Source organism: Leptosomus discolor, chromosome 2 (assembly GCF_034619465.1).
Source record: "Leptosomus discolor isolate bLepDis1 chromosome 2, bLepDis1.hap2, whole genome shotgun sequence".
Classification (NCBI taxonomy): Eukaryota; Metazoa; Chordata; class Aves; order Leptosomiformes; family Leptosomidae; genus Leptosomus; species Leptosomus discolor.
Window position 1 is genome coordinate 3,077,549 of NC_141392.1, and position 27,495 is coordinate 3,105,043.

Consider the following 27,495-nt stretch of genomic DNA (forward strand, 5'->3'; position numbering starts at 1 on the left):
CGTGTTGTTCTTAATCCAGTGCAGTCAGATTTTACTGTATTTGGCCCTTACTTGAAAAGGGTACACATCCACCAGTATGCTTGGATAGTTGATGGTGGGGTTTTTTATTAATATCGAGAGCTTTTCTGAAGAAGCATGAGACTTCAGCCAGATCTCAGTATTCTGTCTCTGAATAAGACAAATTGAGTTTCCTCAGATGCTATATTCTCTTTTTCATGCAGCTTTTACTTATTTACTTACAGACTATTTTCCCCCCAACTTCTCCCCTGTGTTTCTCATGTAGTTTACAGCATAAATGCCTTCAGACAAGAACTAATAAGTTTGACTTAAAACCTTTTGAGATAATCTTCTGGTTCCTGTCTGAATACAATACTAAATAATGCACATTTTATTTATTACAGAAATGTGAAGAGCTCGTTGCCTATTTCAGTCAGCAGCTGCTAGACAGCCTCCGGAAAGCCACCCAACTGTCTTTGCATAGTCTTAAAAAAAGAATATTTGTTTCAAAGTAAGTTGCAAATGAAAGATACCTTCAACAGTATTACCAGAACAGTTATTTCTGTAATAATATAATAATACAAACATATATATACACATGTAAAGGTACATGTGTATGCATCACCAGTTACACAGTTCCAGACCTCTTGGCCTGTTTAGCTCAACCAACGCCTAGAGAGCATTTGCTTTTTGTTGCAGTGATGCCTTTGGCCCACATTTTTCTTTCATACTTGAATTCTTTTTTGTTGTTAGTGTTAGTCTATGCACTTTATTTTGTGCAGAAAATCAAGTTTCTTCCTACTATTGTTTCCCCTCTGCCTGCACCCTTTTGTTTTTATTTCCATTTTCCCTTGGAAGTGCTTTCAAGGTGCTGGGTTTTTTTTCTGTTCAGTTGAATATTTATCTAAAATGTAATGAGGAAACTTTTACTCTTGGTAGGTTGTTGCATGAAATGTCAGTAAAATTTTCTTATGTCCTACTCAAAGCTCTGGCAGAGTTCCGTTGTTCTTAGATTGAAAGATTAAAATCCAGAATCAGAAAATATTCTGGATAAAAAAAATTACGAAAGCAATGGCTGGATCCAAGGTAACCTCTGTCTGAATGATGGAGCTCTGGCTGTGATCTTTACCTTTTAAACAAGGAGCTTCTGTAAGTTTTGTCAAGCAGTTCGTAACTTAATGTGAAAATTCTCCATGAGGGTTTGCCCAGAAAAGCTCAAAATTATATTTCTAAGATAATTTGAGGGGGTTTCATGGTGAAGTACTTATGACATGTTTCAAAATTCTTTTTAGCAAAACTGCATTTGGGAGAACAAAGTTTTCTGTTCATCCAAGCAAATCTGAAGAGGTTGCTCCTCTTCTAAAAGCAGAAGTACACCTTGCTATTCCCAATGTGGTAAGTTATGTGTCGTATAGGTAAGGTAAAATACACCCCCTGTTCTCTCTGCACTTGCCCAAGGACAGCGTGTGGGCACGCTTCTACTGAACCAGCAGCCGTTCTCAAGGAGAGCAGTTGCTCAGGCCTTTCAGTGCACTGATGAAATGTGTGCTCACGTTCACGGTGTGTGCTGTCCCACTCGGTGGGTTTTGGGGTAGGAGTGTGCTCTGTATCCTCCTGTTTAAAGGGGTTCCAATGCTTAGAACAACAGATCTTGACCTGCAATTTTTAATGCTTTGTGATTCTAGAATGCAGGAAAGGAGGCTTGTAATGTATTCCCACACACTATAAAAAAAATGCTGTTTAAAGTGTTGTAGGAATTGTAAAAATAATTGTAACCCCCCCAATAAATCTATCTACTTATGTACTTGCTTGTCATTTTACCCACGATATGACTGTATAAGTAGATGGAAGGTCAGTACAATATATTTCATTTCTTTAGAGGCAGTTCTGAGCAAGACTAACTGGTAAAGTTATGTTTTCCAGCTGCTTTTCTGGGACAAGTTCTGCAATTCATTACGAGTGGAGTAAAACTGAGGTCTTGGAAAAAGACAATCAGTTGAGTTTATTTCAACAATATTTCAACTGTTTTATATAGGTAATGGTTCCCAGTTTAGATGATATACAGCACGCCATCAATCGCGCGGTTCAGTTAATACTGGAAGTAAGTCGTGGAGTTGCTCAGTGGGGACAGAGACATTTGCAAAAATCTATCTTAAAAGCAGAATCAGGCACACAGGCAGCATCTACACCAGGAAAAATAGCCCAAAAATGGGAAAGTAAGTGTTTGTTGATTGGTTGTTTTTTTTTTACCTTATTTCAACTCTTTACTTTAATAAAAATATCATGTATAAGTATTTGTGAATAAGCTCACTTTTCTTCAAAGAGGCCAACTGTGGATTATCTTGGATTAATTTGTTGGGTTTATTTTGCTTTAATTAGCTGTATTTTTTACGTAAGTGTTAGAACATTGAGAAACAATAAGCAAAAAAATCTTTAAAATTGCTAGATTCTAAATCTCCTATTTAATTGGAGGCAAAGCAAGCTTGTTCATTTATCTTTTTTACCTACTTACTGTGGAATGTAGCCATAATGTTATGTTTGAAACCATAAACAATGACTGCAGACTAGCTCTCAGCGGAAGATTGAGATAGAACAAGAGCTAGTTTAATAGTTAGATTTCAGTAAAGATTTTAATTGCTGGCTCTGTTCCTACAGTGGGTTATAAAACACTTCAAGTGTTTGTTCATGTGAATATTCAGACTGTATATAATAGACCCACATTTAGTCAGATACTTTTTTCCTTAATATTATTTCTAAGCATCTGCCCATATGCATTGCAAGCATCCACAAAAATCCAAATGGCTTTTATCCTCAGGTTCTCTTAACTTCTTGACTGAACCAGTGATCTACAATACAGTTGTGTCTTTGTTGTGATTCCTTTGGAAAGTCTGTAACATTTTGGAAAGTTATTCTTTTTAGTAGTCCAGAGCTGGGACTTTAATCTTCTACTGATGTGCTTTGTATGATTTTAACTTCTTTAATGGGCTTCAGGGAACTACCCTCATCAGACAGTCATAGCTTTTCCTCTGCCCTGTCAAAATACGTCATCAGCAAGTAACCATTTCCATTACCTTTGAACTACTCATCAGCAACGCCTGGGGGGTGCATGTTGATGTTTGTCTCATGAGACCTAGGGAGTACACGGGCAAGGATGGATCAATCAGAGACTATGTTTCCAGTGACCTGGTCCCTGAAAAGGTCTTCAGACTAAAAGAGAACTTGAAGTTGCATTAAATCCTCCCAATTACATAATGTGTGTAGTGGGAAGCGCGGCTTTTTCTTCTCTATTCTTTCAAATCTGCTCAGGGATTGTTACAATAGAACGGGCTCCTTAGATGTCAGGGATATCAGTGTCTATATTGACCCCGATTGTCTCAGCAAGTCATCAAAGATGAAGAAGGGACAGGAAAAATTGCATTTCTTTTTCCTTCTATTTGAGCTTACTTGTAGTTCTTGAAAGAGGCAGGGCTCCTGTTTCAATATCAACCATGTAACTGGAGCAGCAGCTACCCTTGTCTAACCCCCTTTGAAAGCATATTTGGAGGCAAGAAGTTTAGGAAAATGTCTAGATTGTCCTTTTCTTTTTTTTTTTTTTCCTTCATTCAATTCTAACCTCTTTCAGACAAGACTCGAAAGACTTTGATATTAGCAGGTTGTAAAACAAGTGCCGCTCCAAAACAGGACAGACTTTATTTCTGCACTCATTAATATGTGACTTGGCAAAATTCAGCATTTTTGAAATGACTAAATAGAATAACAGGAAGTTACTTATTTGAGGCATGTTAAAGTTCAAGAAACTTACACTGTTTCAAGGGGTTTATACAATTAAAAATCTTCATTTGTATGAATCAAAAAATATAGAAAATAACACTGAATGTTTATGAGGCCTTGTTGTGTTCTAGTTAGAATTAAATTACAGTGGAGAAAATTAACTTTGTGAATTAAGATGACCATTTTCATTTGGAAACTTTCACTCTGGACTGAATCTGCTCCAGCTGTGTAGAGCCTGGCCTGCACTAGCACTTGGTACTTTCATATTAAGCAGTCGGACAGGCATTTGAAGAAGGATATTCAGCCTTACTGAATAGCATCATTGATTAACTTGGCATGCATGAGCTTAGAAGAGAATTCTAACCAGACTTTTAATGGTTCATTCATTTACATATAATTTTATTTTACAGAAGGAGTTGAAGATGATGTGCTTGTCAGAAACCTTAGAAATTTTTACTCGGATGTTGCAGAACGTGAAGATATTTCTATGTTAGTTATGCTCCTCTCTTCTTCTGTGACTTCTTTAAGAGAAGTAGCTAGTGAAGTTCTGCAGGACTTTCAGAAATATAAAGTGCTGTGGGCAGAAGATAGAGATGCCAAAATTCAGGTGAGTTTAATGATGATTACCTACAGGACTGCTCACTAATCTTACCTTTCAAAATCAGAAAACATCGAGGAAAAAAAATTAAAGAAAAAGATGTAGAAAACACAGTAACAGCTGAAATTCTTATTTTATCTTTCGGTAGTCATAGTAGTATATTTCCTAAGCAGAAGTAATAGAATGCTACCTAATTTTTGTGCTGGGGTTTGGCTTTTCCTGCTTCTGTGCCATTCTAGATACTGATAAACTGGTCCGAATTTGTGAATTGCTTTAATTTTTGTTTGGGGAACTCTGGATTTTTAGGCCACAAGAAACTACCTTAATCTGGCATGATGTACACCACAACCCATAGAAATTCCCATAGCATCAGTGCTCGTAGTTGTGCACTTTTCCCTATGGAAAGTGTTTACTTTGAGTTCAGCACAGATTTTTATTCACCACCCTTCCTGTAGTTATTTTAGGAGGCAAGTTCTGCATTCTCTAGTCCAAGAAGAATTCTCTATTCAGTTCTTTGTTTTTTGAACTTGTAAGTTGAATCCTCAAGTGTAGTAGAAAAATGTAGCTTCTACTACAGCAGAAAAAAGTTCATTTCCAGGAATTGGAGGCCTCTGGGACTTCTGCTTCGGAAGACTTTATGCTGTCCTACAATATAGTTTTAATTTAGAGCTTGAATTTAGAGATTCAGTAAAAGAAAGTTAGCTTCTATATCTACTTTATCCTTGGCTTGAGTTTTCTATTCTTATCTTTCCTGTTTAATAGGCTACATTATATGTACATAGATCTGGGAATATCGCATCACGTTGTTTACTACAGGAGCGCTGGTATATTTTGAGCATCACAATGCAAGTTGTACAGTTTGTGAGCTAAAAACCCCCTCTTTATAGGCAGAGCTGAGAATTTACTGTTAGTGTAATTTAAAATCTTAATTCTAATCAAATAAATAATATTAGTTTGATCTAGTTACTACTGAAGAAAAGGATACTGCTATAGAGAAAGCCTCAATAATAATAATGCAATTAAGTTTTACACTCGCAGGGCCTACTTTCTGCATTCTTTCTTTTGCATTATGCCAAGCCTTCCACCGCCTGTCTGGGTACTCTCAGACAAAGGAACAGAGGTGGGAAACAGCTTTCAGCATTTACTGCTTGCCCGTGCAATGGAGGCATATTGAATACATACTTTGTGTAACGTTTCTGAAGTGCAGCTTTTCAGAAGCACAGAACTTTGCTACACTTCAGTTCTGCTCGTGGAACTACTCAGAAAATGTGTTTTACTGAGATCATTTCATGTGTAAATGGGCTAATGGTGCGGTCTTTCTGTAAGTGTGGGCATGTATTTTTTTGATCTCTGTTTCACCACCTGTTTTCACAAAACTAGTAAGCACTTAACACGGCTTGGATAGATGTTTCTCTGGTAAATTTGAATGGAATTTCCCTACAAGCTTCAGAGTTACTGACAAAGAAATTGATAAGCATTAATGCCTCATCATGTGCAATTTACTACGTTCACAAGGCTACACAGGTGGCTAAAAACAGGTATAATATTGGTTTACATTTTCAGTAATTCCTGCATAACTGTTGCCACGTGTTTTATCAAAAATACGAAAAAGAACATTTGTTGATTGACATTTTTAAACTATACACAGCAATTTTTGGCTAGCTGTCCATCTCTGAGTGAAATTAAACAAGAATTACTTCACTATGCTATGTTTGAGCAAGAGATGGAAGATTTAAAGCCCGTTATTCTTCTTGGTCCAATCGAATTGCATACAGGTATGACATTTTCTTGTCTTTGCATGTACAGTAAGATAATGAATGTAATAGTCATGTTGTTTGGTTTATTCTCGGAAATAAGTGCTTACAATATTAATAGAAATTACTGAAGAGACCTTCCTGACTGATCAGACAGGGCTCACTCAGACCCTTGTAAGAAATCTGAATTGAAAAAACCCCTCCATTCCCCTTGCCTTCTGCTCCCTGAAGTCAGCTTGCTGAAGAGTTAATGTGCGTTGACACTGATTTGGTCACCTCTGGCACCAGGTCGGCTGTTATAAAGAGCATTGGAAGCATAAATCACATTCGTTGGTATTGGTCCAGTAACACACAGCTGCATTAGCTGCTTTTTCACTGCCAATATTTCTTTCAGCAGCAGATACGGCTGCTTAGCCATTCCCATGTTTAGCAACCATAGCTCTTGGAGTATCGTGTGTTTTCCTGTCCACCTCTAGTGTCTTTAAAAGTCGAGAAACTGGCACCAAGACCTGGTGTCGGAATGAGTTCTCTCACACAGCACATGTTCCCTCAGTTCTATAGAGCACCGTGCCCTGATACCTGGCCTTCTGTGGCCCTGACAACCTGCTACTCCTTGATTGTGTTACTCTGAAGAGCAGTCAGGTGTGGAAAAATGTATTCTCTCCAGAGAACTGCTTGTTGAAGAATTAAGCTGCTTGTGCTATGACAGAGAAGCAAGGATTTCGATGGCACTTATCCCTCACAGACTGTTATGTAGCTAACGTCTTCTCTTTGATTTGTTTTTTCACTTTCTGTGGCAGATGTTGTCATGGTTGCTATCTAGGGACAGTAGTAAATGTATTCCTTTCCAAATACCATTGTGGCCACAGTTCTAATGAGCAACTTCCATCTTTGAGAGATTAGATTGATTCAATTGAGAAATCATCTCTGTACAACTTGTCTTCCTTGTACATCAGAGAAGACAGAAGCTGCACGCTTTGACTAGAGTTCACTTCAGGATCTTGGTGGCGTGTTACTCCTAGCTTTCTTGTGGTGTGAATAAGCAAAACTGAGACATTGCTGACTGCATGTTGTCATCCAGTTCCTGGATGCGACTTCTTACTGATGAAATCACTCTGGAGCCAATTAATTCACTCTGGAAAACTCTTGCTATTATTCTGTGACCAAGGGTGATAAGAAGCACTGTATCCAAAAGAATATGGATTTTATTGATGGTCACACTACTCCCTCATCTGTGACCACTGCATCAAAGGCAGCCAAGTACTCTAGGTTCAAAAACAAGGATATTGAATGTTTTATGATCTGGGGAAGGAGATAGTTTTCTCTGACTCAATTTAGGTTTGGGAATTCATTTATTGTTGTTTACATATTGTAGCTTCTGGACAGGGTACAGTACTTTTATTGAATTACCCCTGGCCTTCAGGAATCGTTTTTTTTTTTAATGCTAATAGCCACATTATTAAAGAAGAAACTAGATCTACTGCAAAACTTGCTTTGTGAGCAGAAAGGTTATATGATTTTAGTGTCTTCTGGTTTCTTTCACCAGAGTGCAAAATGCTACCTATTAAAATCCCAATTTATTCTGATAATAAGTTAGAGTGCAAGTGACTGGCTTTTCTCTCTTCAGTGTTGGTTTGTGTTTATATATATCCTACATGTGATATCATGTGACACCCTACTGTTTCAGTTGTTCCAAATCCAAATATTGAAATCACAAGATGCCATTTCCTCAGTGGCTATAAACCATTTAAATATCACTGATCTTTAGGCATTTTGTGAAATATATATCAAAGGTATCCTCTGAGAATCTGCATTAGTAAGTAGGTGTTTTCTTCTTTACTCATCTTCTCTATATATTCTATTAGATAAGCTTACCAATATGTTTTACAGATATCATAATAGACAAGAAAACAACAGAAATATATTGAAGTATAGTTGAAATTGGTTTAAAATGTTTAAAAGACAGTAATTGGATTGCCTGTCTGCTTTTACTAATTGCTGTCAAAGAACCGTGTGTGATGATGTGGGGTTTTTTAACAGAAAAAAGTTAAGATGTAGATTGAATTTTTTAAATTTTTAATTTTTTTTTTTTTTTTTTAAATCAGGACCACTGAAAATAACTTTAGCAAGTGAAGCCGAAGCCTGGAAGAAGCTCCTCTGTCGTTATTTAAATGAGGAATATAAAAAGAAAATGACAGACATGATGTCGTTCATAACTGAATATTTAAAGAAAATGTCTCGACCTCTGCACGACTTAGATGACATCAGATTTGTAATGGAAGCATTAACTATCGTACATGATAATCAGATACAAATGGGTATGACTCTGGGACCTATTGAAGTAAGATAACATTTATTTTTTTTTTATCTTGATTAAAATGATATTATATAGTAAGAGTCATAAGATAAACTGAGAACCCAAACAATGAGTTTCCTGTCCTGAAGGATCTAGGCTGAAGATTGGAAACAAAGTGATATTTTTGTAGTTATTTTTATTATAAATTACGAATCAGTGTTAGATACTTTGCTAGATACTGTATAAATGCAGAACGGAAAAAATTATTCTCTCTCAAATAAATTACAATATAAATCCAATCTAGGAGACAACATGCAGAAATAAGCAGATGAGAGTACAAGAGAAGGGGGCAGTATTCTCCCTTTTGCTGTGTGCTTTTCCATTAGCCTTAATCCTCTCCTTATCTTTTCTGTATGTATACAAAAACATCTTGATCATCTGACCCTATCAAAGATAACTGAATATATTCATGGAGCCACACATCATTGTATGCTGTCAGAAACTTGCAGCATTCTCTTAGTTTTTCCTGTAAGAAAGAAGCTAAAAGCAGCTCAATAAGTTTTATATATACTTGATATTTATTATCAGACTTTGAAACACTCAGCTCGATATAACACATTTGTTTTACATATTCACCCACCTTTTGGAAAAGAAATTGCATTGCTGTATAGCAACATTTTCTTTCTTGAAGAGGTTCCATTAACAGGGTACCAGAAAGGATTTTCAGTGGATTGTTGTTTTGTCTTAGCAATATCTGCAGTGGTTTGTAAGCCAGCAATGGTAGAGAGACTGTTTGAAAGGCAAGTACAACCAGTTCTGTGATCCAAAAGAGGCTGAGAATAAACAAGTAAAGGAAGAAACTGAACAATAATTTTAACATCTAAAGTAATATTTAGATCTACTAAACCTTATTTCTTAGTCTGACTGTCTTCAGGTTGAACATACGGACATGATAATCATACTCAGAGATGTTAAATAAAACAAGCAAGAGGAACTGAGTTCAGCACTATCTATTTGTTAGGTTTTACACGTGTAGGAAGTGATGCAAAATTTGTAAATAAATAAGTAAGAAGTATACAAAATTATGAAGTATTAACATTGCTTGTTTGTTTATACCTTCTTCTGGCACTTTGAGATGAATATTAGAATAAGCTTCTTTCCCAAATCACCTGTATTCTATATATCTTGCAGACATTTACTCCCTTTCTGTATTAATGTAATGAGTTCCTTTGGTATCAGTAGGGCTAGCCACGTTAACAAGTAGACCTTAGATCTTTTTTCATCAGTTATCCTTAAATAATGAAAAAATATAGAGCTGATAAAATCAAGACATTAATATAGAACAATGGCAACTGGTCAGTAATTCCACTATTATGTCTTGTTTTCTTGGTGGATTTAATTAGAACTTTGTGGATGATGTGATTAGGCATTGTATTTCTTACTAGAATATGATTGAAGGAAAGAGGGCTTGATGTAAGGAAAGGGATTAAGCGTAGTCAATGTGGATTTATCAAGGGAAAATCATGCCTGACCAACTTGATGGGCTTCTGTGATGAGATGACTCATGAACAAGTGGATATTGTCTATTGTGATGGTAGCAAGGCTTTTGACACTGTCTCCCATAACAACTTCATTGACGAACTGATGAAGTGTGGACTAGATGAGTGGGCAGTGAGCTGGATGGAAAACTATCAGGCTCAAAGGATTGTGATCAGTGGCACCAAAGGTAGCTAGGGACCAGTAAGTATTGGTATACCCCAGGGGCATACTGGGTCCAGTATTGTGTACCTGGAGGATGGAGCAGAGTGCACCCTGAACAAGTTCCCAGATGACACAAAACTGGGAGGAGTGGCTGACACGCCAGATGGTTGTACTGCCTTTCGGAGGCGCCTGGATAGAGAAATGGGCTAACGGGAACTTCATGAAGTTCAACAAAGGGAGATGCCAAGTCCTGCTCCAGGAGATGAGTAACCCTAGGCACCAGTGCAGGCTGGGCAGAAAGCAGCTTTGCAGAAAAAGAACCGAGTTTCTCGGTGTACATCAAACTAAACATAAGCCAGCAAAGTGCCCTGGCAGGAAAGAAGGTTAAAGGGTATCGTGGGCTGTGTTAGGAGTCAAGTTGCCAGCAGGTTGAGGGAAGTGATCCCCTCTGCTCTGGGGTATGAGACGTATCTGGAGTGCTGTGTCCAGTTCTGGGCTTCCCAATACCAGAGAGACATGGACATACTGGAGTGAGTTCAGCAAAAGCTGGTTAAACAACTGTAGAATCTGACATATAAGGAGAGGTTGAGAATGCTGAGAATATTTATTGTGGAGAAGGAAGGTGCAGGGGGTATTTTATCAATGTGTGTGAGTCCCTGATGGGAGCTAGGAAGGAAGAGGGGACCAGGCTTCTCAGTGGCAGCCAGTAACAGGACAAGAGGCAACGGGCACACGTTGAAATACAGTAAATTCCATTTAAACCTAAGAAAAATTTACTATGAGTGTGCTCAAACACTAGAACAGATAGCCTAGAGGGGTTGTGGGCTCTCCATCCATGAGGATATTAAAAACCTGACTGGACATGGTTCTGGGCAACCCGATTTAGATGATCCTGCTCTGAGCAGGGTGGGGGTGTTGGACTAGGCAATTTCCAGAGCCCCTTTCAACCTCGGTGGCTTAGTTTACACCTCTCAGAAACTGAACAGGAGAGAAGTCTAAGTGTAGATATCTGCATGGAATAAACAACTGCATTTATCTGCCATCACAAACTGCACAGAATACAAGTTGTAAGTCAAAGGAACAGCTAACATAACACACACAAGTTGCAAATGAGAACAAGTTATAAGAAAGGTTCATTCTGTAACAGATACATATGTGGCACTTAACAGTTTGGCAAACACAGTAATAAATACTTCCTAGACTATGAAGGAAAATATTTAAAAATGTGTAGTTTAGTGTGCATAATTATTCAGAGTTAGGAAAAATTCACCAAAATTGACATTCAGGTGGACTGTAAATCTGTGGAATAAGAATACCGTTGAGATGATAAAATTTTATCTGGTTTTAATATTAAATTTATTGTGTTTGTATGTTTTGTCTAGAATTACATCCAAGAAGAAATATTTTTTGCTGTTCCCTAGTTCCTCATTTGTCATCCTTACTTAAAACAAAACACTTCATGCCTAAATTACATGAACAGATTTTCTTTGAAAAGTTTCTTACAAATTGGATCTGTGTTCCTGCAAATGAACTTAAAATGCCGTATTCCTAAGGTTTTATTCTTTTCACCTAGGAAGCCTATGCCATTTTAAATAAGTTTGAAATTGAGATTACGAAAGAGGAATCAGAAGGAGTTGATACACTCAGATACTCTTTCAATAAGTTGCAGACCGAAGCTGTACGTATATAAAATTGTGTTTTCCATTTGTCTTCGTGTGCTTTTTTTCAGAGTATAAATGACAGTGTGGGACCAATTGTCACTCCACTCTATCTTCACACTTTTGGCCTCAGTTGCATATGAGTGTCTATATTATTAGTATATTTGTTTTCTAATTTTGTTTTTGTAGACTTCTTTACATATTATTGTAGCTTTTAGATATATGCTTAAAACCTGCAAGAAATTGAGAAATTCAATATTTCTTTCTGCTCTTTCTGCCCTCCTTCATTTCCAGTTTTTGTGTCATTCCTGTCTGATCAGCAAGATTGCTACTCTTAGATTACTTACTTCTAAGAAGCGTGCACTCTGCCAGTGCCCTTACCCCTAAGTGGTGATTCCACATCCGTCTTTATTGCTTAGGACAGCCTTATATCCCTCAAAAGCTCCATGTTTATTGAATATTTTCTATAGTGTAGGTGGTTTAGTTGGAAACGTGTAGATATTTTGTTGGAACAATTAAGTTACATCCTATCCCACAGATTCATTCACTCTGACTCAAGAGCATGTTTTCCATTTGCATTTAATGCAGCTCTTGGATCTTTCTCTCAAGCTTTTGAACAAAGAATAAGAAAGTTGTTAAAGAGAAGGCTGAGCCATCCATGAGGAAGAGGACCTTAACACTTTAGGTTTTGAGAGGCTTTTTGGATGGTGGGAAGGAAGGAAAAGAATAAGATTGATATTTTTGCCTTTTTTTGGTGTCTGTTTGTTCCCCCAACTACTTGTAATAAAACATGTTCACTTAAACGTGGAGGGAAGATTTTCTTACGTTTTTTTTTTCTCTCCACTTTTAATCTCAAAAATTGAACATATAGCACCATAAAAGGAAAAAACCACCTATTTAACTTCAAATTTTTATTCGGAATGTTAATACTTTATCATTTTGGTTTATATATAACTCAAATATTTGCTCCTGATTTTTAAAGAAATAACTTTGATTTTAATCTTTTGTATGTCAGACCAGAGTTCAAGATGAGTTGCTTCAAATTCAGCCCAAATTTAAGAGTAATTTGCTGGAATCAATCACAGTTTTTCGGCAGGATGTGTCAAACTTTGAAATGTCCTATGAAACGGTAAATTAATGTAATAGTTATCTGTAAGACTTGTACTTAGTTTTTCAGTATTTTTAGTTTGCAGCAGTTGCGTGCCAGAATTTTATTCTGCTCAGCTACTGGATGTTTGATGCCCTGGTTGCTGAGCAGTCATCATTGTAGGTCAAACTTTTCGGTATGAAGACATAGCAGTGCACACAACTCTGTAAGGGAAGAAAATAATCCCTGGTTGTACAACTTGCCATGAAATCTGAAATTAATTTAGAAATTAATTTATAAATTGTAGCACAGATTGTGCTATCTTTGCTTCCACATCAGCATTAAAAAGGACTGTCTCAGGCCATTCACTGGGCATTTTATTTACAGCAGAAGAACAAAATGTGAAAAATGAAAGTCTAATCCTATCGAGTTTAAGCTAAAGATTTTTCAATTTCATAAAAGTTAACTTAGATTTACTGTTGTAAGTTGCACTACCAAGATACTTAACTTGACTGGATTTTGAGTACAAAAAAAAATACGCATTTTTTGATGTCCTGTAAATATACGGTAGTCTTCAGTCGCTTTGAGAATTAATATTGAATTTGTTTTAACTGCTTGTTGGAAAGGAAGGACCTATGGTTCCAAGTATTCCACCGCAGGAAGTCAGTAATAGGCTGTGGATCTTTCAGGTAAGAAAATAAACTGTTGCATTTCCAAATAACTAAAAGCAGATCTGCTGTTGATTATCAAAACAAGTTTAGAAAAAGATACGTTTACAATCTTTGGTAAATGTGTCTTGGTGGATATTCTGTGTAGTATTATGTTAACTATGCTCTAGTTTGTATCAGGCAATGTTTTCCTTAAGGTGTAGAAGGATCGATTTATTGATGTGTAACCTTGCTTCACTCCTCACATTTTGTGAGAAGAAATTATCAACTTGAAGTAATAAAAGCAGTCGAAGAGGGAAGAGTCAAGTACGACGATTCAATAATGTTTGAAAAGAAGCCAGGTTATGTATTGGTCATATAGGCCAATCTTTTCATCTTTTAAAGATCACATTTTCCATTAGATAAATGATATTTGTTTGTTATGAACCTTAGTTCACAGGTGCATAACCAGTTTTTAATCTATTTTTAATCCTTCTTTCTCTGCAAGTTACAGTAACTTGAAGATTTTTTTTTCAAAAGGACATTTGCCAGTCACTTATGTATTGTATAGACTGTAAAAAGTAAATTAGAAGTTTGTGAAAAGCACTAAGTAACTAATGGAAGATGTTTAAACCTCCTAGTGCATCTAGTATGTGCTGAAAATTGAGTGATTTGGATTGAATTTTTTTGACTATTTTGCCAAGAAAGTGCTTTGTACTTATGGACAGCAACTGCCAAAATCATTCTTTTTTCTATGGTGAACATATCCTTTGGACAGCAGTTATACTTTGAATGAAATTGTATTTTTTGGCACTCTTCAGTGGTTTTTTTTCAGGCTGTACATTTTACCATCTGATACAAGTATTTCCTTTTCTTTCTTTTTTTTTTTCCTTGACGCTGTATAATTTATTTTACATCCCATTTTTATAAAATGCTTCTTCAAATTATTGCTTCTTATATAAACTTTCACTATTTGAATTCAGTATATGGTTTTGAGTATTACATTACATAAGAACTGTTCAAAATTTTAGATAAAAAATATTTTCAGATATTTAAATATGCTTCTAATAGGATTACTTTAATCAAGTTTAGAACTGTTTAATGATTTATTATTAGACAATTTAAAATTAAAACTTATAAACATATTGTCATGTTGTCTGTATGAATCCTAATTTTATCAGGCTCACTTTGATAAGCTGTGGAGAAAATTTATCACATACTCACATGGTGAACAGTTGTTTGGATTGCCTGTCACAGACTATGAAGTTTTGCGTAAAGTCAGGTAACAGTTAAAAGCTGTCTTAGGTGATTACTATGTATGTTAGAAAGGGTTAGGGTACACCAAAGACGGAAATATTACAATATGGAAGATTTTAGTTGCCTTGAATTAAATTTTTAAAAAATAAAATATTACAGGAATAGAGGTCTAATGGATTTGCCAATAAGAAATAATAGTATTTATTTATTGTGATAACAGAACCTTACCAGATTATTTTACTAATGTAAATACTATATAAAGGAGCAGAATACCATGCCATAGAAAAAAATATATACATAATATACTTAAGCAGGTGAGTAAATACAGTATTATGTATTAAGATATGGTACAAAGCGAACAAGGAAAAGGCAAGGAAAGGTCGCTATCGTCTTATATGAAAAATAAAACTAGAGCTTTTATGAAAGTCGAAATTTTTTGAGCAGCTGTACAAAGTTTCTGCCCCAGCCATTTCAGTGCTTTGATGATGATTCACCCCAGATAAGGATGGGACCTTTTCCTGGCTATTTTTAGATCAGCATTTTAGCTCAGACTCAGAGAGGGCTTCCAAAGTAGATCGACTAATTGTCCCCACTTGCCGTGCTCTGTGTGGCCCTGCAGAGCCAGCTCAGGGTACATAAGCTAGCTTCCTTGTGGTTGAATGGAAACTTTATAGAACTAGACTAAAGCAAAACTTCCACCAAATATATTTACTGCTGATGTTAGGTCCTCAGCACCAGCTCTGCTTTTTTTTTTTGTGGATTTTATTAATAAAGTGCACTTTGCTACATTAAGAAACATAACCTAGTTTATCTACCCCAATTTTTTTTGTTGTATTTTGCTGTTGTGAGATATCCCAATAGCTGATTGAAGTTATCAGTATGATTATTTTTTTTTCCCCAGGGAGGAGTTAGGCTTGCTTCAGAAATTGTATCGATTATATGATGCTGTGATAAACAGTATCAATGATTATTATGAGATACTTTGGGCAGATGTAGATATTGAAAAAATTAACGCTGAACTTCTGGATTTTCGAAACAGGTACGTTCATAATATAAATTATAACTGATGTTAAGTGCATTAAGATTTAAGTCACTACAATAAAGGTATTTGATGTATTTAAATATAAAACTTCCATGAATAAGGTTTATCATAAAGTGATAAGATCCTTCAGGGAAGAGCAGAATAACACTGTACTTTTAGTTAATCAGCCTTTACCTGTAGTTTTGATAATTGAAGGGCATACAACCAGCAGAAGAGTCGATCTCCTTAGCTAAACCGACCAAGACATTAGGAGAGCTAGAAGTTTATTTGTAAAAGGTGGGTTCTTCAACTAGGAGGACTGGCCCGTTGATTTTAAGTCCTGGATACAGGAATAACGTTTCTAAGTCTTTTAGAATATTTTATCCTTTTTTGAAAATATTTCTGCCATTTCAAATACATTAACAATGCTGAGTGTCTTAAATAGTATGGGTTTGTGAAAAAGTTAAAATTATTGCAGTAATGCTGAAATCTTAAAATGGTTTTGACACAGTTGAGAAGATTAGATGTAATTAGTTTGATTCAGAAGTGTTTTCTAACCTTTTCATTTAACTCTATTTTTAATATTTTCAAAACTACCTATATTATTTTGGGAAGAAAGAATACAGAAGACTAGGACAAGGATTATTTTACAACAGAATAACTGCATCGAGTGCAGTCCCCAGCTCTCCTGCTCCCTAACAGAGTCCTGTTATAAACTTAGCAAGCTCCATCCTAAAACAACTCCAGCTTTCTTGGCACTTTCTTCGCACCCCCTATCCTCCTATTAGAACAATATTCTAGAATCTTTCATTATTAATTTCCAAAATAAAGGCACGACTAATTGATGTATTTGTACCTGTGCCAGTATTTGATCTTTTAGAGGATATCTATACTACGCTTACAGAGAAGTGCAGGCCCGTTAAACCAGCTATGAATCAGTCTTAGATAATGTTGAAGTCTAATTGCTGAAACACAGAGCTCTGCAAGAGCTACATTATATTGCTCTTTGAAACAGGCATTCGTTTGAGGTAGTTCAAGTAGAAGTGTGTAAAGAAAAAAACAAACAAACAAACAAACCAGTTACTTTTGTAACTGCAGTGAAGAGAAAAACCTTCAGTATAAGTAGCTCTTTCTTAGGCTGTTAATTGCTCATCCCACCTATTTACTCATCATTTCCTTCCATTCTCCATTTTGTCAACATATCTTACCTCTTGGCATTACTTTGGCAGTTTTTCATGCCTTATGCTGATGGGTTCAGGTAACTAAGAAGGGTAGCATAATCTTCCTAAACCAGGGGAAGAGGATCTGTTCCACAGACTGTGGAATTTTTGACTTGAATTTTTTACTTATTATTGTCTTCTAATCTAGGGTGTCATGGTAGTCTAGTAAACATATGATTTCCTGAAGGTTAGCTAATATACCAAATAGGTCATTATAAGGCATAAAATTGTTAAGTGAAGAATTTCTGTAGTTTTGAAATTGCACTTTTGACAGCTGGAGTTGAAGGTTGGGTCTTAGATTTGCATTACTTCTTAATTTCTAAATGGGAAGCATTAACCAGATACTAATTACCTTTCAAGGAAATACGTGACAGAGTATTTTTCTTTCCCAAATTTGAGGTTACATATGCTGACAGAATTTCAGGGATTGAGCGTTTCTCAAGCAAGGTGTTGACAGACACCTAATCTCGTCTTTGTGTGAAATGGTATCTCCTGACTCACAAGACTCGATAAGGATAACAGGACTCCCAGCTCTGGAACCTGCAGCGTGTCACTCACTCTACTGCTTTGCTGTGTCCGATTCCTGTGTCCCAAGTCACTGAATCTGACATTAACTCTTTACTGATGAATGAAAAGAATGGCTGCAAACAGAGAAATTTATAAAATATTCAGATGTTTTGCCCAGTTTTCTAAGGAAAAAGGTGATCTGTGATGTCACTATCTGACCATGCCTGTGCTCCTCTTTTTCAGTGTTCTTGAATACCTTTTTTTTTCTTTGTAATCTCTTCACTAGTTTCAACTTTCAACAAGGCAGATTTCTCACTGTCCTGGTTTCAGCTGGGGCAGAGTTAACGTTGTTCCCAGTAGCTGGTCCAGCGCTGCGTTCTGGATTTAGTGTGGGAATAACGCCGATAACGCCCTGATGATGTAGCTGTCGCTAAGGAGCGCTTACCCGAAGTGAAGGGTTTCGGTTTCCCGTGCTCTGCCAGCGAGCGGGTGCCCAAGAAGCTGGGAGGGAGCGTGGCCGGGACGGCGGACCCGAACCAGCCAAAGGCTGTTCCGTGCCACAGGAATTCCCGCTCGGTGTGACCGGGGGGAGTTGGCCGGGAGGGACAGGTCACTGCTTGGCCAACAGTCAGCCGGGGGGTAGCGGTTGCGTTGTGCTTCCTTGGGTTTTATTTATCTTTTGTTTGTTTGTTTTTCATTACTATTATTGTTATTATTATTATATAATAAAAATTTATATTATTATTATTGTTGTTGTTATTATTATTATTATTCCATTTTAGTTGTTAAATTATTCTTATCTCAGCCCAAAAGTTTTACTTCTTTTTTGTCAGTTCTTCTCCCCATCCCACTGGGAGCGGGCAGGAGTGAGCGGGCAGGAGTGAGCGAGCAGCTGTGTGGTGTTTAGTTGCTGCCTGAAGCTAAACCATGACACTTACAAAATAACCGTAAGTGTCTATGCGTTTTACAAAAGTCAAAACTTCACAGTATTCCAAAACCAGACACAAAATACTTTTCCCCCTCGGGGCAAGGCAGACAGGTATTAAGCATTCTGTTTGACAGCGACTAAAGTAATCAACATGAATGTGTTGGGAACTATACAGCACCAACACAGCTCTAAGCCAGGCACAGACTGCTGTGTTGTACCTGGTTACAGAAAATATGAAATTATATCAGTGGGAGGTAGGGAGATAAGTGTTAAAGGATGCAAAACCAAGCAAAATGTGATCCAGGCTTTATTACATTCCTGCTAACGATATACTTGATCATTTATATTAGGACATTCCTGTGGTGGGTCAACTGCTTAATTCCTAGTGTGCAGGCTCTGCAGAAGTGTGGTCCAAGATGTGAATATTCATTTAACTGTTTTGCTGGAGTTTTTCCTCATTAGAAGTATGTAATTTTAATTTTCTTCATGAATAGTTTCAGGACCACTAGCCAAAAGGAGAGGAGAAGGTGGTCATATTTTTCTAATTTTCACTTCTGTCTCCAAAGTGGTGTGTTAATATGTGCCATGTGTATTACTGGTATAGTAAATTGAAGTAAATATTATATTTGTACAAGGTTTACATATGTGAAATTTAACGAATTTTGCTTTGTTCTTTGTTTGCCAATAGTTTGTGATGATAAGCAGCCGGTAAGCTATGTTTTAATGCAGACTACAATATTTCTGTTTATTTGCAAAGAACATATTGGTGGTTAAAACTTGTAAATATTATTATTTGTTAGTAGGGCATTTGCGTTAGTTTTTTTCCTAAAAAGGTAGATGAATTGATCAAATTGGAATTTTACACAGGAAACGTTGACCTCAATACAAGCTACTTCATATCTCCTTGTCTGTTCTTAAAATGTTTAAACAATTCCTATTTTGACAGAAGGCACTTACTACTGTATCAATTTAACTCAACTGCAGGTGCCGTAGACTACCTAAAGGCCTCCAGCACTGGCAAGCATTTTTAGATCTCAAGAAAAAAATCGATGATTTTAGTGAGTGTTGTCCTTTGTTGGAAATGATGACCAACAAAGCAATGAAGCAAAAGCACTGGAATTGTATTGCTGAAACAACAGGACATCAATTTGATATAGAATCTGAATCCTTTTGCCTTCGAAACATCCTGGAAGCACCAATTCTTAAACATAGAGATGATATTGAGGTAGGTAATAAGTTTTTTTTTTCCCCCTCCTTGTTCATTTTATATTGTCAGGCAAAATAATATGATTATTTATGAAATTACCACCTCTTATTAAAAATATTTTTACTTCGTTGAAGTCCTTGGCTCTCAATCAGACCACACTAGTTTAAAATAACTTGTATTTTAATGGAAGTTCTCATCCATGTGAACAAAGATAGAGTAACAAATGGACTCTTTAGACACTTATTTCTAGATAATCTCTTCACATTCTTCCTGGCCCTATTTTCTATGATTTTCTTAGCCCTTTTTAAACAGAAAAAAAAACCTCAAACAAAACTTCGAGTAATCATGGTCACCTGATTTTTTAACTCTGTGGTTGCTTTAAAGATTTGTAAATAAATCAGAAATTTTAGAGGAAGGCTCCATGCTTATTAATATTTACTATGCGTAGCTTTCTAGATCTTTATGGCTTCTTCTGAACCATACAGCTTCAAAAGATCCCCCACGTAACCTGAAAAAACTCTCTATGGGTTTTGCAGATGTCATAGGTTAAATATGCATGCAAAAGATACTGTCATACTCATACTCGATTTACATGGAAGCATTCCAAGGAGGTCTGCTTAATTTTGAGTTAAGCTCTGATTTGAATAGAATGTTTGAGTCGATGAACTTTCCAACCTAAACTATTCTTAGATTTTGTGATTCTATAAATTGAAATGTGGTAAGATTGAGAGTTTATCTGGTGAGGAGTCTACACGTCACTACCCTAAACCTTGTGCAAATGATGATTCCGAAATCTTGTTGTGCAGAAATAACAAATGTGAAGCCACAGAAGTGATGTATCCACACGTTTCCAAGTGTGCATTTTTCAGCTACCCATACGTGTAATTTGAGTGAGTAAAATTAGTAGTGTGATCTGTGCATTTATGTGGCACATTTATGTACTATTTTATAAAATTTCATGTGTTGTTTTAAAATATTCTATTACTAGATGTGTAGTGCTAGGGGAGATTTTACTTCTGAAGAATGGAGATTCTAAAAAATTGCTCTTCCTTTGCAGGACATATGCATATCTGCTACAAAGGAAAAGGATATAGAAACCAAACTATCTCAAATAGCTGACATTTGGGGAAGCCAAATTCTGAGCTTTTCATCATTCAAAGGGAGAGGAGAGTTACTGTTAAAGGGAACTGAATCGTTGGATATTATAATGTTGATGGAGGACAGTTTAATGATTCTTGGCTCTTTACTGACCAAGAGGTACTTTCAAATTGATTGTGTATGGCTTCTTCAGGAACAAACTGAGGTAGCAACTGTGCTATTATTAGGCTAAATCAGCAGTAGATTTGAATGGAACATTATTTTTTAATGAAAAATAATGTTACAGTGTCTAATGTATGAAAGTCTTCCACTTGAGGAAGTTTTTCATTAGAAGAAAACTGTTGTCTCAAATTCGGATGTAATCAAGCTGGTAGAAACTTCTTGTGAGATTCTTCTTGCTCTAAGTGAAATAAGCGTTGTTTGGGGTTTTTTTTCACCATTGTAAGTATTCATTTTATAATAGCTTATGAATCAAATAATTTCTGCTTCTCATCCTTTTTTAGATATAACGCACCATATAGAAATGAAATTCAGAGCTGGATTTATAAACTAAGCAGATCTACAGACATAATTGAAGAATGGCTGGTTGTACAGAAACTCTGGATTTATCTTGAAGCTGTTTTTGTAGGGGGAGATATCGCAGAAGAGTTACCCCAGGTAAACTTTACAATGCTACCTATTGTTGTTTATTAAAAATTATCTGTATAATAATTTCCAATAGATGATGCTGTGAAAGTACTTATGGTTTTGCCATATATAGGAAGCGAAACGTTTTCAGAATATTGATAGAACATGGATAAGAATAATGCAACGAGCTCGTGAAAACCCCAATGTAATTAACTGCTGTGTTGGAGATGAGACTATGGAGCAACTTCTCCCTCATTTGCATGAAGAGTTGGAAATATGTCAGAAATCCCTTACAGGGTATGAATTGTTTGATTTTTTTTTTTTTAGTGCATTATTGTTTTGTAAATAGTTTATATGAAATATTAATAGTATTTCAGTATTTCACTCATGTAGAAAAAATTGAAGAGCTGAAATATTCTAATAAAGTTCTTGTTCAATTTTAAAGGTACTTAGAGAAGAAAAGACTACTGTTTCCTAGGTTCTTTTTTATTTCTGATCCTGCCCTTCTTGAAATTCTTGGACAAGCAAGTGATTCTCACACAATTCAGGTACAATCTTGGCAATTTTTTTCTTCCTACAACAAAAAAAAAAAAGAAAGAAAAGGAAAAGCATTTAGTAAATTAAAATGTAACCATTTTGCTCATAAATTTTGCTTGAGAAAAATTTTCATTCTTGCTCTTTAGTCATTAATAAAATATGAAATGGTTATCTGTAATTGAGAACCCTAGAATATGGTCCCATCAAGTGATTTGCTGGTGGTTCCTTTCCCAACTAAACTAACAGAAGGGACCTTGTGAGACTTTCCTGCTTTGTGTATTGCAAACCTCATCCAGTTAGTCTGGATTGTTAGAGGATTGATTGAGGTAAGATAGTTGATCTCGCACAATAGCTGATCTCTGTTCTGCTAGATCATATTTGGAAATTGTAAAAAACAAAAACAAACAAAAAAACAAACAAAAAACCCAACCAAACAAAAACAAAACAAAACAAAACCAAACCCCCCAAAAAAACACCAGCAAATGGAGATAAAATCCTACGCAACCATTTCTGTAATCATCACCTACAGATAGCCTGAAATTCATCTGTAAGTTCAGATGAAACTTGGCAGGATAACTGTATTTGAGGTTTTTTTCTCTTTGCTGATGTTATGTATTTACACTGAATGACTTCTGACTTGTCGTTACAGCCACATCTGCTTTCCGTATCTGACAATATAAATGAAGTTGACTTTCACCCAGAGGATTATGATCGCATACTGGCAGTCATATCGAGAGAAGGAGAAAAAATTCCAGTAATTACCTGAAAAAATTTTTCAGAAATATTATTGATAGATAAATTGCTCTATTATTGAACATATATATTTTAAATTGAATTACTGTTAATCACAACTGAACATTTCAAGGCATAGTGTAACAAAACTATAATATGTCTTCATTAAATAAATTTATAGCGTTTTTATTGAAATTGAACTCTAGTTGCCTTGAATAGAAATGTAGTAACTATTTAGTAACTAACATTCTTGAGCAGAAGTTTAGTAACTATGTTCTCTTTGTACCTTTTACTTGTATTAATTTTTCAGTTGGACACTCCAGTGATTGCAAAGGGACCGGTGGAACTTTGGTTGCAGGATTTATTGCGTGTGCAGCAGGTTTCATTGCACGGCATCATTAGGGCAGCGTATTACCAAATTAGTGACTCAGGATTTCAGTTGCTGGATTTTCTTAATCGCTTCCCAGCACAGGTGAGATAACGGGATGTGGATTTGTGTGTGCAGTGTGGGCTGTGTATGTGCGGGGATGTAAAGAGCACATGGGATTGTCTGTATGAGGAAGTTTTCATAGAGGAAACAAGGATAAGGATCTACTCAGCAGAAGGCAATCCTTAATACTTCATTTTTGGTACCCTGTGTATAGCACAGTATTTTTCTTGTAATCTACTTTAAAAAGACATTTTTCTTCTCTTGGAGAATATAAAGTAGAGTTTATATTTTCTGTGGTGGATTTCAAACCCTTTTGAGATGCAAATAAAATTTCCTGTGCAGAATGATTTCTCTCTCATAATTTCAGATTGCAAGAGCTACGATTATGGTCATTTATCTCGTCATTTACAAGATCTACCTCATATATTTGTCACAATGAAAATGCAGTCCTAGTAGAAGCCTATCTTGAAGGATTCTAGTTTGCCTAGAGACTTCTCCAGTTTACCAATAATTCATAAATTTCATTAACAAGTAATGAATTGTTTCCCATCCTGTACAAATTCTGACTCTGTATTTTGCAATCAGCAGCGGTGGGTGTAATTTTTTTTATTAGAAATTCCGCAAATATTTAAACTAGCCCATACATTGCTGATTAAAAAAAAAAAAAAATCACTACACTTAAATACTGGATGGAATTATCTTAAAGCTGTATTTATGATGTAATTACGTATTATCTCAACATCATTTATTTTAAAAAGTCTACTACTTTTCTTTAAACAGGTAAGGACTCTTTGTCTTGTTTGAACATCAGACGTTTTGAAGTGGCTTTATTACTACGTGCAAAGTCTTCTGTCCTGTGTCTTGCTAATCCAAATGTTTTTATGTTCAATGAATTGTCATTGTTAGAAGGCAGGGGAGAAGAAAATGGTCTTTGGCCAAGAAATTTAAAGTACAGAGGAAGAAAAGCTGTGTTACAGGACAGAGAAGAAATCAGGCAAAATACTGACAAATATTTGAAATGTTTTCTTTCCTTCAAACTGCCTTGTTCTTGTCTGAGAAGCTCCTGTTATAGGTAGCATGAAAAAGTCACACTGAAAGATTTTTTTTTTCCCTATGATTAATTGGTCATTCTAAAATAAATTTGGTTTAGACTCTACTGATGGTAGCCTAATGGTTCTAAAATAGTGAGATATTTCCTGCTACACAGTCTCTGTAACCATGAACTCACTATGAGTAGAGTGAGATAGAAAAGTAGAAAGAGTGAGTGGGTCAAATCTTCAGGTCTTGCTGTTTTGTGAATGTAGAAATGGGGTGGGGGGGAAAGATATTGGTACAGTTCTCGTCTATCCTGTTTTGTCATGGGTGTGCCTCATGTTGTAAATTAAAATCAGAGACTGCAGTTTACATAAATCCAGAGACTTACAGGATGTTTTATTTGGAAGCAAAATAACTTACAGTTCAGTGTGCTGTAGGTCATGGCAATGTGTTAGAAAGACAGCAATCCATCCCATGTTCAGCAGAAATGCACAGCATTATTTTTAAGTGTTCTTTAATTAGCTATGAAGTAGCAATGGGAAATTTTTATAAGGACTTCTCCCCACCATTTGAGACCTGTTTATGTTTGTGATACTGGGGTACACTAAGAGATTTTAAGTGAAACTGAGACTCGTCCTTAAATTGTGTATATCTCTGTATGGGACAAATTTTCATAAAAGCTTCTAAGTGTTTTCTCAGGACTTTCCAGTACCAGAGCAGAGCCAATTAGCTCGTGCAGAGCATACTGGTAGGATAGCCCTGTGCTGAATGTAGTGATGATCTGGGACTCTCTGCCCCATAATTTATTATTCCTATTCCACCTAAGGCTTCTCTAATAAGGCTAGTGTTCAACAAGTGATTCTTTTGTATTTTTTTTCACATGTTAAATTTGTAGGTTGGTTTACTGGGAATTCAAATGTTGTGGACACATGATTCAGAAGAAGCTCTACAGAATGCTAAAGAGGATGGAAAAATCATGCAAGTAACCAACAGGAGATTTCTGGGGATTCTGAATATGTTGATTAGACAAACCACGCATGATCTTTCCAAGTTTGACAGAGTGAAATTTGAAACGCTTATTACCATTCATGTGCATCAGCGTGATATTTTTGATGATTTGGTAAAGTACAGATTTTGATTTCTGGCAATTAAATGCATTTTCTGTCATCATATTTTTTCTTGTGTGTGGCAGATACAGTTACACATGTATGCATGTGTCTGTAAGACAGAGACTTCCATAATCTCACTTGTAGTAAAAATAGTACATTTTTACTTAGACTAGAATAAAATCCATCAGTTCTGTCATCTAAATATTTGCTTCAGTTTTACACCTTTCTTAGAATATTTCAATTTTCTACTTGTTCCCACAGAATTGTTTTGATAGACAAAAATATTTTAGTATGTCTTTTCTTTGAAAAACTATTGAATTACTGTTACTTGCATAACTAAAAAGGTTGAGTCTGCTGAGGGTGTTGTAGCTTTGTCACAGATACTTTCCTCTTGGCTCGTTACAGAATCTCAGTAGTTGCCACTAGGCTGTACCTTCGCTCCACCCGTTCTAGAGTTACTGCAATGATAGAATATCTTCCACATCTCCTAGTTTCTTCTTTCTGTCTCTCCTACTCTTTCTGAGAGCAGGCTACCGGCTTTCTGCTTCCTAAAGAGAATACATAGAAGACAAACGAAGAAAAAAACCTACTAAAATCAACAGATAATGGCAAACCTATACTTGAACTTTTTAGACTGTGCTAAACTGTTTATGTTCCTCCATTCCCTGAGGAATGCCATCCCTCAGCACTACATCTCTCACATTTTTACTGCTGATGACATGAGCTTATTAGATTCTATACAATCTGCCTTCCATGCCTCGATCAGGTCCTTTCTTTGTCCTGCCCTTTGTTCCAATGTGTTTGGTGGATTTAGCAGTGTGGTGTTTGCTAATTTCACTTGGAAGGTGAGCTGCACTACCAAAACAATTTAAGATTTATTTGATTAACACAGATGTTGTGATGATCAGGACTTGTTTTAGTATCAGTTTAGCCTACATCGGAACGTATTATGTGATGCTTCTTTGTATTTCAGTTTACTTACATAGGAACTGTATCCTGAGTAATCAGTCTTTATACTCACACAAATGAGCATTTTATCACAGTTACCGAAGAAAATAAATGTGGATGCTCAGTTATAACATATACATTTATTTACTTTCTTTTAAGGTAAAAATGTGCATCAAATCACCAACTCATTTTGAATGGTTAAAGCAGTCTAGATTCTACTTTAAAGAGAATCTTGATCGAGTCTTGGTATCCATTACAGACGTTGATTTTGTTTACCAAAATGAATTTCTGGGTTGCACTGATCGTCTGGTTATAACACCTCTTACAGACAGGTTAGAAAAACAATTTTTATATAATGAATGCTTTTAATATAGAGAGTTTATTTAACATATATTTTCAAAGAGGTACATTCTGAATTAAATTCTGTGTGGGCCAGGTCACTCATTAAAATCTTCATACATTTGCTTAATCATGCTTTTTTAGAAAAAATAAGAGTCTCATGAATTTGTGCATCTACTAATTCCTAGAAAAGTTTTATCACTGCCCAGTCTTACAAAAAAGATATGGCAAGAGAAATGAATAATTTAAAAGTTATACAGTAACATATAGTTTGGTAGTATATCTTTACTGAAGAAAAGGTTAGGTCAAATATAAAGATTTTGGGGCTACCCATGTCTTTGAAAGTCTAAGACAATCAGTCTGTCATCTTATCGGTACTGGGAAACAGTTACGATTTGTCCATAAGAATCTAGATGTTGACAAAATCCTGGCTGTATGCCCTCCCCTGCCACTCTGCTGTAGCCAGGCAAGCAAACGACCATTAATTTTGTTTCAAATGTGGCTTAACCATGAGAACGATTTTTCTTTTTTCCTCTTGGGAATTTCTTGGCTTCTTTTCTTGTCAATATTCTTTCTCCATTTATTCCTTTCTTGAGATGTCACTTCTGATCAAATGATAAAATAGAAGGCCAAAAGATACTCCACTTGCAAAAAGATCCCCTCATGAACCAACAATAACTTCCAACCTACAATCATTTACTTTGCTGCCTGTGTGGAGCATACGTCTGTACAGCTTTTTGAACACCTTTATTTCTCCAGAAGACATTCTAACTTTATGCTTCTACGACTGTTATTGTGACGCTATGGAACATTCAGTACCTTTGTGCAGTGAACTGGTACTGCCCTCAACAATCAAGTGTTCTCATGCAAAATGTTAAATTCTATCCCAAAATGTGCCTTGACATCAGTAGAACCGTAGAAGTAAAACATTGATGTCACTTTCAAGTTTCTTATTGTTTAGAAAACATGAAGGTCCCTGCAGTGCAAGTTT

At 36.0% G+C, this 27,495-nt stretch overlaps 1 protein-coding gene across 2 annotated transcripts in view; it reads left to right on the top strand.

The window, feature by feature from the left end:
- DNAH8 (dynein axonemal heavy chain 8) overlaps positions 1–27,495 on the top strand; it is a 141,692-nt gene that overhangs the window by 33,365 nt on the left and 80,832 nt on the right. Inside the window, exons 23-42 of one of the 2 annotated variants that reach the window (XM_086460546.1) lie at positions 402–508; positions 1,332–1,392; positions 2,033–2,213; positions 4,179–4,375; positions 6,015–6,141; positions 8,226–8,461; positions 11,691–11,795; positions 12,791–12,904; positions 13,489–13,551; positions 14,691–14,791; positions 15,668–15,805; positions 19,427–19,667; positions 20,707–20,906; positions 21,251–21,404; positions 21,508–21,671; positions 21,820–21,922; positions 22,561–22,665; positions 22,954–23,115; positions 25,004–25,228; positions 26,325–26,497. In XM_086460546.1, the coding sequence (XP_086316672.1) occupies positions 402–508; positions 1,332–1,392; positions 2,033–2,213; positions 4,179–4,375; positions 6,015–6,141; positions 8,226–8,461; positions 11,691–11,795; positions 12,791–12,904; positions 13,489–13,551; positions 14,691–14,791; positions 15,668–15,805; positions 19,427–19,667; positions 20,707–20,906; positions 21,251–21,404; positions 21,508–21,671; positions 21,820–21,922; positions 22,561–22,665; positions 22,954–23,115; positions 25,004–25,228; positions 26,325–26,497 (2,957 nt within the window). Of the gene's footprint in view, positions 1–401; positions 539–1,331; positions 1,393–2,032; positions 2,220–4,178; positions 4,376–6,014; positions 6,142–8,225; positions 8,462–11,690; positions 11,796–12,790; positions 12,905–13,488; positions 13,552–14,690; positions 14,792–15,667; positions 15,806–19,426; positions 19,668–20,706; positions 20,907–21,250; positions 21,405–21,507; positions 21,672–21,819; positions 21,923–22,560; positions 22,666–22,953; positions 23,116–25,003; positions 25,229–26,324; positions 26,498–27,495 lie in introns of those variants that run through there. The other variant, XM_086460547.1, reaches the window with a different exon arrangement.